The sequence below is a fragment of the Drosophila arizonae genome, chromosome 2, assembly GCF_054131065.1.
Source record: "Drosophila arizonae isolate 15081-1271.41 chromosome 2, UAZ_ARI_1.0, whole genome shotgun sequence".
NCBI lineage: Eukaryota > Metazoa > Arthropoda > Insecta > Diptera > Drosophilidae > Drosophila > Drosophila arizonae.
Genome location: NC_142922.1, coordinates 14,714,304 through 14,729,882, shown reverse-complemented (window position 1 = coordinate 14,729,882; position 15,579 = coordinate 14,714,304). Strand labels below are relative to the sequence as shown.

At 41.5% G+C, this 15,579-nt stretch overlaps 1 protein-coding gene and 1 long non-coding RNA gene across 2 annotated transcripts in view; one reads left to right on the top strand and one right to left on the bottom strand.

Annotated features, from left to right (window-relative positions):
- Positions 1-15,579, bottom strand: part of side-VI (sidestep VI transmembrane protein) — a 91,222-nt gene that overhangs the window by 39,948 nt on the left and 35,695 nt on the right. The window contains exons 3-6 of the mRNA XM_089463186.1: positions 1,863-1,986; positions 1,676-1,799; positions 1,500-1,584; positions 425-535 (exon numbers count right to left, since the gene is read on the bottom strand). Coding sequence (XP_089319312.1) covers positions 425-535; positions 1,500-1,584; positions 1,676-1,799; positions 1,863-1,986 — 444 coding nt within the window. The remainder of the gene's footprint in view (positions 1-424; positions 536-1,499; positions 1,585-1,675; positions 1,800-1,862; positions 1,987-15,579) is intronic.
- On the top strand, positions 4,607-6,049 carry LOC149270365 (uncharacterized). The gene is made up of 2 exons (XR_016268472.1): positions 4,607-5,445; positions 5,565-6,049. It is a non-coding gene; the product is annotated as an uncharacterized LOC149270365 (long non-coding RNA).

The following is a 15,579-nucleotide window of genomic DNA, read 5'->3' as shown; positions in this document are numbered from 1 at the left end:
TCTCTCTCTCTCTCTCTCTCTCTAGCTGTGTGCCTAGTCGATAATTTTTAATCCTTTTGTGCTCATTGTATATATATATTTGAGAAATTGACTGTGGCGGTTCCCTTCTTCATTTCCATTTGCCGTTTGCTTTCCATTGAGTTTTTATGTTCGTTGACTTTTGTGGCGTTCTCTCTCAACAATTACAATGCTGTTTACCTTATTTATTATTTGTTGTTTATGCGACGGCCCATTGTCTGGCCGCGCCATCTTCTGCGGATTGCTTTTCATTTCTTAAGCGCGATTTTAATTTCTGATAAGTTTCGTGCACGAAAATTTATGTTTTAACGATGCTTGTAAACTTTAATTGCTTATTGCAATTCATAGGATCTGCCCCGGGCCAAGTTCTATGTGGATCTGAATGCCAGAAAGCTCGCTTACTTACCGCCATAGACAACGCAGGTCACCTCCAGGCTGCCGCCCTCCTCGTAGGGTCCTGCTCGGGAATCGATGCGCATGCGACGCTCATTGTAAATATTCGGCTGATGCGGGGGCACTATAAATAGGGAATGAGAGTCGACCAATTAGTTGTGCGGCGCATCCATTTGCCCAATCAATTCCGGCTAAGCCAAAGACCCAAATTGACATTTTGAAAACATTCGCCAGCCACAAATCACATACAATTTGTGCATGGCGCAACATCAAAGGGAATTCTCCTGCAGCAAATATTTACGTATTTACATATTTACATACATATACACATGCGCATACGCACTGAATATGCCATGTTTACACACGCATGTAGATTTGCATATTAAATTGTTTGCTTTGCGGCTAACCGAAAAATCATTTCAGCTAATTTATGTGTGCAGTTCGCAGCAATAAAAAAGAAAAGGCTAATAATTGTTAATTACATTTTTTTATGTGCATCTTGACGTGCCAACAGGCAAATAATTTACATAAATTAAATATGATAAACCAAATGGTTGCATCAGTAAATTGTCAGAATTGAAACATTCCTTTTTTTGCATGCAATTTTTTCATGGATAATTTAAACTTAAAATAAAAGCAAAATTTTCTCTTTGCCAAAAAAATAATTAATTTTGCATTTTATTAAAATTATTCAAAATAAATTCAATATTTATTTATAATAAAATATATATTCATTGACATCAATGTGAATTATTGAAAAAGCTGTATTGATTTTAAGAATATACCGAACTAACATATAATCAAAATGAAGTCATCATTGCACAAGTCAGATAATTAATTCATTTTGCTCTGATTTGTGTTTAAATATTAATTTATTTTACCTATCAATATTGTGTTTAATTAAATTTGTAAGTTGTTCAAATTTTATTAATTAAAAATGCACAATAAGCACAAAATTATATTTATAAAACAATAACCAACTTGAAGCAAACGAAAAAGAAATATATACATATATTTATTTATACATTTAATATTTATTTAAGTTGTATATTTTTTTCCATATCCCAATCAATTCATTGTATACGCACCCACGACTTCCAAGTTGACATTGCTGTTCCTGGTTTGGGACAGCTTAAAGTCCACGCGGCAGCGAAAGTTGCCCGCATCCTTTTCCTGTCGAGTGGCGCGGCACAATGGGGAATTCAATTAGGGAATGCCGTATTGCTGACCCTTTGGGCTTTGTCACTTTTGGGTTAATGCTTACCTTGACCGGGCTTATAATCAGTTCGGCGGGCTCCTTGTGCGTGCGAAAGACGGCGCGATCCTCGAGTACCTCCTCATCTCTCCAATGCGAGGGCGTGCCCGCGTGGGCGCCCCGGGTGTCATAGCTGTGGAGTGCAAGAGTTGTACAAGCGCAGCTCAACATCAAGACAGTGCTTAGGTGAACCTACCTGTAGATGGGCAAATTGTTCTTATACCAAACGACGAGCAGCACTTTGTCGTCCGGCAAGTTGGAGCTGACATCGCATTTGATTTGTGCCGAGTTGTTGACCAGAACGCGTAGAATGTCGCCATCTGTGCAAAGAGCAGTGATGCACAGTTAGAGTAGATATCAATTTTATAAATATTTCTATATTTTTATCAATATTTCAATTCCTATATCTACAAAGCCACAGATGAAACAATCAATTGGTAGCCACAGCTCCGTCAATGCGCAACCATTTCTGGCAAATTAGATAAAACCATGACAGCTGCGGCTCTGGCTGTGCCATAATGCGTTTGGAGCAGCCAAAGCTGGCATTTGTGGTGCTCTCGCTGGAATAGTTTTAGGCGCTTAGCACAGCCACACCATTTGGCTAAGCTTTAAAATATCGATCGACTGACCAGCGCAAAATAATAAAGAAGCAAAATAGGAAAAACGGGAAAAAAAGAAAAAAAGAAACGAAATCACAGCAACAAAATCACAACATCCATAGAGCCGGCCACATAATGCGCCAATGTGCCGCAAAAACCCGGCCAAGAGCCACCGCACGTGAGGGAAGCTGGATGAGGTGATTACCCAGCCAGCCGCATGCGGATTACAAAATGGCTGCCATTTTCCGTGTATTTTTTTTTGCAGTGCGTGTGCCTGTGTGTCTGCACGTTAAAAATGCAATGCGTAGAGCGTAAAAAAACTAGCCACAGCGAACTGCTAACTGCCAACTGCGAGCTGCGAACTGCGAACTGCGAAATGTTTGCTGCGAGTGCGAGGCAACTGCGCTGGGAATCGCATGGAGCGAATAGCCAGAGAACGCCTTGGGCTGAGCTTTTGTTTCTAATTTTGCACTTGTGTGCGCAATATCATGGCAAAGGCCTACGTGCACGCCCACGCCCACGCCTGGCCACCCCCCACAGCGAGACACAAGCCCTAGCACTCGCACTCACACTCGCACACACTCAGATAAACACACACTTATAGTACTTTTTCGGCCGGGCCCGGCAGGCGGTGCGTCAGTTTGTCGACAAACAAACGGGCGACCACATGATAAATAATCGATAAATTATGTGGACACATGTTTAATCTAGCATGAAATGGAATCATTTCCCTTCAATTTGTTGTTAGCCGGCCAAGCAGCCAAGCAGCCAGGCAGCCAGGCAACAACAACAAGGGCAACAACAGCTACGACGGCCAAACACATAACAGATGTGCATTAGATAGAATTGTTGTGGTATTCGGGGAGCGAGGCGCCGGGGGGGTGGGTGCCTATTTAAATACAAATAATGAGCAGATTATAAATACCAGCAAATATGCTGCAGCCCCGTCGCCAACACAACAGCACAATAGAGCGCGGGGAGCGTAAATGGAATTATCGCGCATTCGTCATGTTGAACGGAGCTGGACGCACACTTGACGCGGCCAGACGAGCGCGCTGCGAACGACAACGGCAAACAACTTGTGGCCCACTGACCACACGCAACAATTACATTTGCCCATTCGCTCGACCCCTCACACACACACACACAAGCACACATATTGCCTACATAATGATAGATTTATCATTTGCTTAATTGCATGACTTGCAACGGTGAGCAGACTGTGTCAGCTTTAAGGCTGTTGTTGCTGTTGTTGTTGCTGCTGTTGTTGCTGTTGTTGGTTCCACCTCGGCAAGCAGACACCAAAATTTATTAATTAATATTTAACTTAATTAATTAGCCGAACGTTTATTAAGCAAGCGGCTTATTGAGCGACGACATATTAAGCATGCGCCATGTTAGCCGCAGCATAAAACAAATGTATTTCATCAAGTGCGCTGCTTGCTTACAGAATTGATTCCATTCCGTATGGAACGACAAAATAATATTATCAATGCCAAAAAAAAAAAAAAAAAAAAAAAAAAAAACTAAATGTTATTGAAATGTTGAAAAATTGTCATATCTCAATATATGTATATATATATATATATATATATATATATATATATATATATATATAAGTTGAATACAAATAAACATATATTATATTTATCATATATGTGTCCAAAGTGTTAAGCAGCAACTTGAGTTGTCTCACAACTGCTTGCTGTTACTATCTATCGTAGCATGAGAGAGAGAGAGAGATTAGCCAGAGCACAGAGCACAGAGTAATTTTATTTCTTGTATTTCCCACTGCCACTGTTCCAAATGAGCTGTATAAATATCGTTCCTAGAAGTTACTTTATAAAACAATGAAACAGAGGAGGAAATAGCGTCTGTATGTGTGAGAGAGAGAGAGAGACAGAGAGAGAGAGAGAGAGAGAGCGAGTGCAGCTAGGGCACATCAACGTTTCAAATGCAAATTCCCATTACCGCTGTTCCAAATGCTTGCCTCAAATATCGCTCTTATAATTTACTTTATAAAATTTTACAGCTCACTTCAAATAATTCTACTCAAAGGCCTGAATAGTTGCAAGGGTATATTGATATTCGCACAATCCGCTCTCATATACATATTTATATATTTTGAGATAATCTGCAGAGCTCTCAACGTCTCTTTCCACATATAAATATCTGCAAGATTATTATTCCAATAGGCGCTCAGGTCAATTAACAAAGTTTATAATTTACTTAGCTTAGTTTTTGTAATCAGGGCATTCTTCCACAAGAGGTTTTCTTTTCTTTTTTCATTTCATTTCAGCATTTTCGACAAGTCTTCCGTTTTGCTTTCGTAACTGTAAGTTAGTAAGGTCTTTTTTAATTTTGTTAGTTAATAGTCCAGTTTATGCCACGCAAATTACACGTCAGAGTACTTCATGCCAACTCTCCGATATTCCCCAGGCCCCAGCTGTGCTCCAGCCAACTCTAAGTGCGACTAATTACATTTATCTGGCAACTTGGTCATGTTGTGCTTTGTATCTGAATCTCCATCAGTCGTCCTCCTTCTTTCTCTTTCTCTCTGTCTCCGTCTCTGTCTCCGTTGGCTGTGCTTTATCTTCATGCTGAGCGAGAAACAACAATGAAAATTCCAATGACAATGGCTTCAAGTAGTGGCTGCCTGCTCCAAAGAACCACTTGATCTGCCTATTGTTGGAGCTGCTGCCGTTGTAGTTTGTTATTATAGCTGGGCACTGTTGTTATTGTTGTTGTGGCAGTTGTTGTCTGCTTTAATGTAATTGAACATTTTCTAATTGACACTTGTCACTGGCAAGAACATTTTCAGAACTTCATTTTGACGCATTTACACACACATTTATTTCAATTTCCCTAACAACAAAGGCAGCAGCAGCAGCAGCAGCAGCAGCAGCAGGGATATCAGGGACATCAACAACAACAACAAGAATTGTAAGAGCAAGAGCAACGATTGCCAGCACGCATACAAATACTAGCAAAATAAAGTTGTAGCACAATGGCTCCGCCTGACAATGCGCAACACGAAACGTAGAGTTGAATTTATTGCATTGGCTCGGCGAAGGGCGCTGCAAGAGGCAAGACCCTCCGCCCACTCTGCAGTGCTGCAGCCCAGGCAAGGTGAAGGCGAACCGTCGCCCGCGCACGGCAACAGCAGCGACTGGCAGCCAGGTAAGCAATCTGGCCACGGCAGCCTCTCACCCACACACACATGCTCACACACACTGCCCGGGGTGCCCGTTGAATGGGCGATGCAACTAAATACAAAAACCACGTGACAATGTTTTTAGAGCAGCAGCAACGAGAGCAGGACTCTGCCGGTGCTCAGCCAGGCAAAAAAGGAGAAAACGAGGAAAACGAGCACGGCTGCCATGTCTCTGGTCTATCGGGTGTCGCACGCAAGCAACGAGCAGCTTGCAGCCAGTTTGTGTCGCATTTGCCACATGGCAGCATGAAAACCGCATTGGCCTGCATCAAGTTGCGCTCAACTGCTGAGCAAGCGCTGCCCGGAGCACGGAGAAAAAAGGAAAGAGAAATAAATACAGGCCAAACGAGCAGCAGACATTGGATAACTGGACGAATGCGTGATAAGTTGGCTTTGCCCAAAGTCGAAATGCTTTAAGGTCGCCAGAGAGAACAGCCAGGCGCACGTCTGCAGCTCAATCGTTAAAGCACAGACAAAATAATAAATAGATAATAAAAGCTAGATTTAGAGCCAAGCAATTGCTTAAAATAAATTAAAGTTTAAGATGTAATAAAATAAAATGTTTTATCATTGCTCCATTTCTCTCACTTTAAATGGCTGCAAGTAATTTCTGTTGCTCACCATAGAGAAACATTATTGATAAAAAGGAAGAGACACTTCAAGCCAGGAATGCAATTGCGTATTGTGCTTTAAGATAGAGCAGCTATTGTTTTATTCTGCTCCGATTGCTGCTGCTGTGGCAGTCCAACTTTTGCAGCTACACTATCGGACTGTCGCAAATGCCGGCAGTCAGGGCAGTCTGTCAGCTTCCAGCAATTGACAGTTGCAGAGACAGCAGCAGCAGCAGCAACGAAGGTCTGCACTTCAATGATAACGTCAAGCGTTTCGCATTAGGAGCTAAGCAAAGTGTCTCTAACTTTGCAGCTAGCCAGAAGTCAACTTGAATGCAGCACAACAAACAAGTTATGATTGCAAGAAAAAGAGAGAAAAAAAAAAAGAGAAAGGGAACAACTCAAATCATTAAACTAATACCAACAATAAAACACAAAGGGAAAATAAGCCGAGCTGAAGCAAAAATCAATCGCGCAGGCATGACACGTGGCCAATCCAAGGGCTTAGCCACTATCGACCGACCACACACACAGTTACGGATCACTGCGGCCACGTGCCATGTTCCGTGGCATTTTTTTCATAGCTTACGGACATCGTTAGCACAAATTGTTGTTGAGTTAACAAGAGCTGTGCTAATGCCAAATGACGAAAAGAAAACTTCAACAAATCAAAGCAAAAAGGTGAAGCAAGACGAAAGCAAGCAAACTCAAAAGCTTGCTAACTAGCCCGCATTAGGTTTTCTTTTTCGTTAGCTTTTACTTTTTGCTCTTTTTTTGTTTTTCATTTGGCAATATGCTGACTTTAAGGCTGGCAGCGCCAATTCCGACTCCGACTCCGACTCAAGTCTGATAAGCCAGCGTATAAATCACAATTTGGTTGCGCTGTAAAGTATGCTACGATCGCGACACGTTTGCCAACTTGCGGGCCAAATTGTTGGCCAAGTTTATTAAACGTCTCGCGACTTTGGCAATAATTTCGATTTCGGGCATGCAATAAATTTGGTTTAATGTGCAATTTATGGGACACCATTTAATTAGTTTCAGTTGCTCAGGCCCCAACCAAATTGATGTTGACAGAGATTATTGGCTGGGCACGTAATGTCCGTGTACCAAACTCTCTCTCTCTCTCTCTCTCTCTCTCTCTGTCTGTTTGTCTGCCGCTCTCTCTCTCTCTCTCTCTCTCTCTCTCTCTCTCTCACTTGCTCGCTTTGTCTTTCTATATCTCTGGCCCTACTTATCCCTCAGGCTCCCCTTTGAGTTTAGCTAATGGCCCAAAACTTGCCTCTGGCTTCTACTTTATTTGTACGTGTCGCTGGGCTCCGACTGATTCCCGACCATAACTTCCGCTTTACGCCCATTGACCTCGTCAACATTTATCTAATGGGTAAGTGCCCTATATGTGTGTGAATATGTTCTCTACTCCGCTCCCCTCCCATCCCATCTCCTCCACGAAAATGCCAGTAAAACTTTTTTTTGTTTTCGACTTGGCCGAGTTATTTGCGCTTTGTAGTTGGCCAGGCAGTTGTTGTCATTTGTGTTAGTTATGATTATTGCCGTGTTTATTGCGATGGCTGAAAAGCCCTTATCACGATTAATTGGCGGAAAATTTTTATGCGCACCACAAGTGACACTTTTCGGGCCATGCCAATTGCCAATTGGCAGTGTCATCGCTTATAGCCAAATGCGATTTGTGGCCGAGCCCTCGAAATTTGTGGCACTCGGCATAGTTGGGAATCGATCGAATCCGTTTACATTATTCAAATCGAAATCGAGTGCCTATAGCCAAATGTCACACAAAGCGAAAACCCATTTGCATTTTTTATCTACCCGTTCCACAGCTTATCAAATATTAAACGAAATGAGAGAAATTAAAAAATCCATAGCTTTTCAATAGGCAGGAAAATACAACTAGATAGTCAGTAGGCAAACATCGAAAAGCTAAACTTGTAATTAAATATTGGCCATAAATTAAGTTTTTGTAATATGTGTAAAAATTTTAATTTAAATAGGTAAATAAGAAATTAAATTAACAAAAAATAAAAATAATATCCTTTTTATTGGATTTACATTTTTTATTGTGTTTATTAACATTTACTGGCAAAACCATTTTTTTTTTTTTTTTTTGTTTTCATAATAAATTATAAAAAAAAATTGTTGTGTGTTCCATCAGTAATTAAAAATATTTGATTTATTAACTTTATTCTACCTCAATAGCAATGTAATAAATGTTAATATTGCTAATGCATATTAAGTAATATCAACTTCAATCCAACTGCTCTGCCAGCCATGCATGCCTATGCACATCGACCTCTCCCATTCAAAATCTGGCGCACTGCAAATGCCCTGGCGCTTGCACCCCACTCTGAAGTATGTATATAAATGTTTTAAAGTGCTATGCTATGCTATGAAAAAAAAAAAAAAAAAAATTGAAAAAAAACTATTACAACATGCAAATTATAATTGCGCTATTAAAAATTGCATATTAAATGCGACACAAGAAACGCAACAGCAACAACAGAAACAATAGCCTGGAGGCATTAGCGGAAACAAGCGATGGGAATGTGTTAGCTGGCGCCAAACACTAACACGAACAGCATTGGGCAATGCAACACTAGTAAACCACAACAGCAGCAACAACAACAACAACAAACATTCAAAGCTCCTGGCAAATAGTTTAAAACATGATTTTACACAGCGCACAGCACGCACCCAGAGCAAGCCAGGGTTGCACTGGTGTGCGTATCGATTGTTGTTGCTGTTGCTATTGTTGTTGTTGCTATTGTTGTTGGCTTACTGCCAGCAGGCAGCAAAGCCTTGGCCCATAAATTATTCATTGATTAGCAACAAATGCCATTAAACATGCACCCAAAGTGCTTTGCCTGCAGCCAGCGTGACTATCAACAGGAGACTAGTGCGTGTGTGTGTGTGTGTTCTTTTGTTTGTGTCACGCACTTTAAACTGTCATTTGTTAGGCGGCTGCCTTTTGAAATTGCCCAATTGTTGGCTATTGCCAGCGCCCGCTAAACATCCAGCCTAAAAGCGTGCTATAAATTTTCAACTGCAGCTGGCAGGCCATCAAAGAGCGCTAAACGGCTTACACTTTGCGCATATTTTGGGCCTAAAACCCACAGCCAATGCCCAAATGCCCCACTGCTTCACTCTACCCCCCGCCCGCTACACCCACGCGCGACAATAACAGTTAATGCTGCTGCCGCTGCTCCTGCTGCTGCTGCTGCTCCTGCTGCCACATCCGAGGCCAGTTGAAATTCTCTACTCACTTTGTGAAACATTTTAATATACCCTATTCGGGCAGAGGGTCAAGTCTCTGACTTTAAGCTGCTTGTAACGCTAGCCATAAATCAATGCAGCTTGTCTTTTTTGACTGATTGAAAGAGTTTCCATTGAAAATGTTTTCAGTTCAACTATGTATATGCATCCTAATATATTCAAATTCAATTCATAATTAATATATAATTTTTTATTTATTTATTTTATTTTTAATAATTGGGTATAAAAAAGAATATTAGTATTTACGAGCTATGCTGCTGTTAGTCTCTCCACCCTCTCTCTTTCAATCTCTGTCTCACTCTCTCTCTTTCCCTCTCGCCACTCATTATGTAAGCAATCTTAGTTATTCATCCCTTACTTAAGAGCATTTAAGCTTCGTTTAGCTATCAACGGCGCTTTCCCCTTTGTTGTTGCTCTTGTGCACGATTTTATGTTGCGCTGAATTTTAATTTAAATGTTTTTGGCAGCCTTCTGGCTGCTTTCAAAACAAAAATAAAACCGCACAAAAAAAAAAAAGAAGAAGAAAAACGTTGCACGTCAACGGCTTTTAAGCGCTGATTTTGAGCGGAATTTCGTGGACGGGGACGAACACGAGTTGAGAGGCTTGATAAAAATCTGAAAATGGCCAACAAAGCGAACATTTTTCAATGGCATTTTTTTGTGTGCGCTCCGTTATGTGAGCCATAGGTGACCCTGGGCTGTGGTTCTTGCACACACACACACACACACAAACTCACACACAGACAGATTTTGCTCATATATTTTTAAGGGGCTTACTAACACTTGCACATGCGTAGGTCAGATAGAGCATACACACACACACACACACACACACACACATGATTTATGCAGCTGGCGCTCTGTGTGCGGCTTTTAATTTGCTTAATTTTGCGCTTAGCCACAGCAGCAGCAGCAACAGTAACAGCAGCACAAGCAGGAGCAGAGGATGAGGCAGAGGCAAGGAAGGAAATGGAGGCAGGGCTTGCGGTGGCAGCAGCTGTGTTGGTGGCCACTTTGCCACAACTGGCAGCCCCTTTTCAATTTCAATGTGAAAGGCTTTCATCAAGGTCCTCGCTAGCCGCACTCTTGCTCAACTCGTTCTCCTTCTCCTTCTCTCACCTATCAACTCTACTACGGCTACTTTGGGAACAGCTGATGACCATTTTTAAATGAAATTTTCGGGGCAAACATCTGTGTGACTTTTCGTAATAAATCGCACCTATTTAAGGTGCTTGAACCTCGGTCAGCCTCTGCGAATCTATGTCACACCCATTCACGCAGACAGCCCCAATAGCCTCTTAGCTGCACATAAGGCAGCCTGCAACAGTCAGGTGACAGCACACAAAAGTAGCACAAATCTGACAGCCAACAGCTGTGCCCTGGCTGCGCGCACAGACTGAGGAGGAGCCGGAGCCAAGGTTAACAATGGACCAGGCCATACTTAAAGCATATCGTTTATTATACGCTCGCAACTAAAGCAGCTTACCATACATATATGCTTACTTATATGTGTGTGTATATGTATATGTGAAGCTAAAATGTTCTTTTCAATTTGAATTTCATGCTCTGCAGCTGTGGAGCACATCGACTTCTTTAATATCTTTCTTATGGAAAGAAAATATTCTTCTTTTAGTTCAGAATTAGCAAAAGTGAATCGAAAAGTTAGCATTCTGTTGCACTGTTGTGCTTTATTTTAAAGCTCTTCAGCTAAAAACAGTTCTTCTGCAGCCTAGTTCATTTTATTTATTTTTTACTGCCTGGCTCAATTTAGGTAACTTTTTGTGTCTAAAATAATATTTAATAACAGAAGATGCTGTAATACTACGAGCAACTTGTGCATCACTTGATTTGCGTGTTTGGCTCAAATATGAAACTCAATAGCACATGGAACTCAAGTGCTGCATATCCTTTGGGTCTGTCATAATCATTGATCCACGTATGACCGCTGCCCAAGTTAAGCCATAGAGACTGCCGTTGCCATAGCCATATCGTATTTTGATGTAATCGCACGCATACCCGAAACACTCACACACTCCCACACTCCCACACTCCCACACTCACCCACTCACGCATATTCTCACACATTCGGTGGCAATGCCCTCCGGCAATCTGTGGCAGCTTCTAGCTCTAGCCCCGAAATTGATTTCATTAATATTTCAAAAGGTTCGCCCGGCACATACATGCATGCATATGTATGAGGGGTCAGCCGGGGGTTGTTCGCGCGGTTAGAGGTTCGTTCGCGGTGAGTACGTATCAATTAACCTGTCTAACACTTTGTTGTGGTCGTGCCACGCATAAAACTTTGTGCCGTGCCGCAAGTTGATTAAAAATTAAAAATACAGAAAAGAAAAAAAAAAACTGCGATTTCGCATTTTAATTGACAATTTTGCGTTTTGATTATGGCTGTTATACGGCCAATAAGGAATTCCTTTCTATATGTACATGCATCAATATTTTTATATAAGAAATTGCCCGAATTGGTTTAGTTATTGATTTAATCACGTTCTGCGGCTGTCCAAAAACCAATTTAAATGCTTACCAAAAGAGCACAAATTCCAGGAGGAAAAGAAATGGGCAAAGGGGAACGGGGAACGGAAGCGTTCGTCTGAGTAGAAGGCGAGGGCTTTTCTTGCTGACCTTGCAAAAGGCACCCAGACAGATATCCAAAGGCAGTTGAAATTTGCCAACGCGGCAAATGTAGACCCGAAAACTTATGCATAGAAAGAAGACAAGTTCAACGCACCAAAAGGACACGACCAGACAAGCAAAAGCTAAGCAAATGCCAGCATATAAGTAAATCGGTATGTGCGGGTGAATACTTGTGAGTGTGTGTGTGTCTGTGTGTGTGCTCTCCTGTGTTTGACTTTCAGCTTGCGGCCAAATTGTTATCAGCTCGTATTTTAATAATGGCCAGCTTAAAGTGTAGGACAAGAAAAATGTTTGCCAACAAAGAAGAAGCTGACAACAAAAGACGACCAGGCGGACTGCGAGAGAAATCATTAAAAATTCTACAGATAATGTCCGAGTGGACGTACACACATACATACATATGTACATACGTACATACATAAATGGCTAGCTGAATGCCAGACTATGCACATGTCGAGGTATTTAGTACAGGTCAAATGCACATGTCTGCAGATGCACTGTCTGAGAGTCGGACGGAGCCAGAGCAGACAGCCAGCATCTGGCCAAGATGAATGCCGCGAGTCATCAGGAGCAAGGAAGCTGCAAAAAAATATCGTGCCATAAACTGAAGATGCGACGGAAATGCGAGAGTATAAGGCGAGCTTATATTCCTAGCCAACAATTTGCAGAGGTAAGGCACTTATCGTTACCTGATGATGACGATGATGATGTTCATGATGATGATGACGACTTATGTCACTCGAGTGTAATTTACAAGCACTACAAAAACTGCAAGCAGCCAAGGATGCAGCTGCGATGGCAATGAACAGTTGCCCAGGCAAAGCTGAAGTGGCTGAAGCGCTCGAAACTGTTGCCATCATGCTAATGAAGTGTACCAAGGCCAATTTATATCTATATAATATGGCAGTGCACTGAATATATACACATACACTGACAGCCATTCAAAACGCTCAAGTGCCATTTGTTGCAAGTAGAGTAGCGCATCAGGATGCAACAGCTGCAGTGGGTAATGTCACAGCATAAGTGATTTTATTTTTATGTTTTAAAGAACAAAACTCGTATAAATCAACAGGCGCCTGCCTGGTAATGCTAAAGTATACAACAGCTGAGCTGAAGTAAAGATTAAAATGCTTAAAGCAAATTAAATATTCAAAATGCGATAAAAAAAACCAGAAACTACTTCTATAGAATTTCTATTTATATACAATATAGTAGAATAATATAGAATAATTTATAAATATACTTAATCATCATATATAAATAATTTTGTTTTTGCAGTTCAGTTTGAGGACTTGAAGGACATGTAATAATAAATAATACATCAAAGCCTTAAAAACCTAAAAATATCTCTAGGCAGGCAATTCTATGCACTAACTGTAAATTCAAACAGTTCCATTGACCATCAATTAAAGCTGTCACTTAGCTGGAAATACAATTGAGACTAGAAAAAAGCTGCTCAATGCTTCGACTGAGATAAGTGCCTCAACAAAAAATAATAATAATAATAATAATAGTCCTCAAGCAAAAAAGCCCAGCTGAGGAGGAACCTTAAAAAAATTAAATTGAAGCAGAGATGAGAGAATGAGAATTATTCCACGAAAACACAGATACACACGCACACACACACACACAGACACCTACACACATAAGCCAAAGCAAATGTAGTACATTGAAATAAGTGTGTTGGAAAATTTATTTCATCAATTTAGAAGTAAATTGTTTGGAGAATACAGCACAACAGCAGGAACAGCAACAGCGACAGCAACAACAAGCAACAGCAAGCGCAAGACTATAAACAGCTTAACCAATACAAGCATACAACTTAACACACCCACACACATATATATATATATATATATATAAACACACAGCCATATTAAAACGGAAAGTTGTTTGGCATAGCGAATAAAAGCGTCTGGGAGTGGAGTTTGCTGTTGAGGCTGTCGAAGAAATCGATTATGCTTAAATCTGTTGTTAAAGCAGCCGGCAATAGGTAAACACATGAATGATGTTCGAGCCAGAGACAGTGCCTCACGAAAGCAGACAACGACAAATGGAGGAGTGCAGCATAAAGCTGAGGTGCATATTACGCATACGCCGCGTGGCCAAGCAGGCAGACCGAGTTCAGGGCCAAGCCCAGCTCACACAGCTTTTGCGAGATAAGCCAGTTGTTGTTGCTGCTCAGCTCTGGATGCTGCTGGTACTGGTACTGCTGCTGCTGCTGCTGCTGCCGTGGCGCCAAGTACATGTGTAAATTACGAGTTTCGCATAAAAGTTGCAACAACAGAAGCATTGAACAAGGACAGCGCTCAGAGCTGGCAGTCAAGCAGTTGCCCCAGCAGAAACAGATCCACACCCAGATACACGCTCCGAAAGTGGCTAAAAGTGTACGTAAAAATGCATGATATATGGTAAATGTTTTGTGGCATTTTTGGCTTAGTTTGCAGCTCTTGGCTGACGCTCGCAACTGCCAGAGTGTCTGTCCTGCTGCTGCTTCTCCTGCTGTTGCTGCTGCTCCTGCTGCTGCTGCTATAGCCTCGGGCTCTATCTGCCGGCAAGCATAATGCATACAAATTGTGGTATTTTGTGTCTCTGGGTCCGCTTTTAAGCATTGAACATGACATTTAACGATTGTCATTGATAAGGGCATGTTGCTGCAGTGCCAGATTATGTAACTGCAAATGCTGCAAGCTGAGTCAGCTGGGATTCCAGCTAGCCAGAGTCAGGTATAGAAAGGATAATGTTCAAGTATATACAGCAGATATATTTAAGAAGCTTAAGCCGTATATTTTAAAGTCTTTGCAGCTCTTCAATATGCTGCTGCCCAAGGCCAGGCAGGCAGTTGGCCAACTTTCGGCGCAACAATTGGCATTCATTTTGAGCTCATAAATCAGACTGATAATTGAGCAGCCGGCGGTATAAATATGCGCATAAATAGACTCTTCAGTCAGTCAGCCACCGCCAAAAAATATATGTATACATAAAATATTGTTACCTGTGGCGGCGGCTCAGCTGCTTCTGGGTAATAGAAATTGTAAACTAAAATTGAATTATCTTTTGACCAAGGCACAATTTAAAAATTATTCGCTTGGAAAATTCAATCAGCAAACGGGCAGCCCACCACAACAAAAGCAAAGCTCACCTTGCGCCCACACTTAAAACTTCGCAGTGCCTAAGTGTGTGTGTGTGGGTGTAGGTGTGTATGTGGGGAAAGTAAATAAATAAAATAAAGCAGCAGCAATTGCGGCAGAAAGCAATTTTCGTAGGCATGCACACACACACACACGTAGGCACACACATACACAGGCATAAACGCACACCTAAAAAGCACCTTTAAGAGGCAGCTGAAAAATACTTAAGATGCCGACAAGTCCAAGTACGAAAAAAATGTACACAACTTTTTCGTTTATTTTCTTCTTTTTTTTTCGTATTTCTGTTCGTTTGGGCTTTGCACAAAGGCTTCAAGGAATTTGTGCTCGGCCCATCCTGGTTATGTTGACTTAAGCTTTAAGCTGCTCAACTCAAGCGCGTAACGGCAATTTGTGCCCGCTG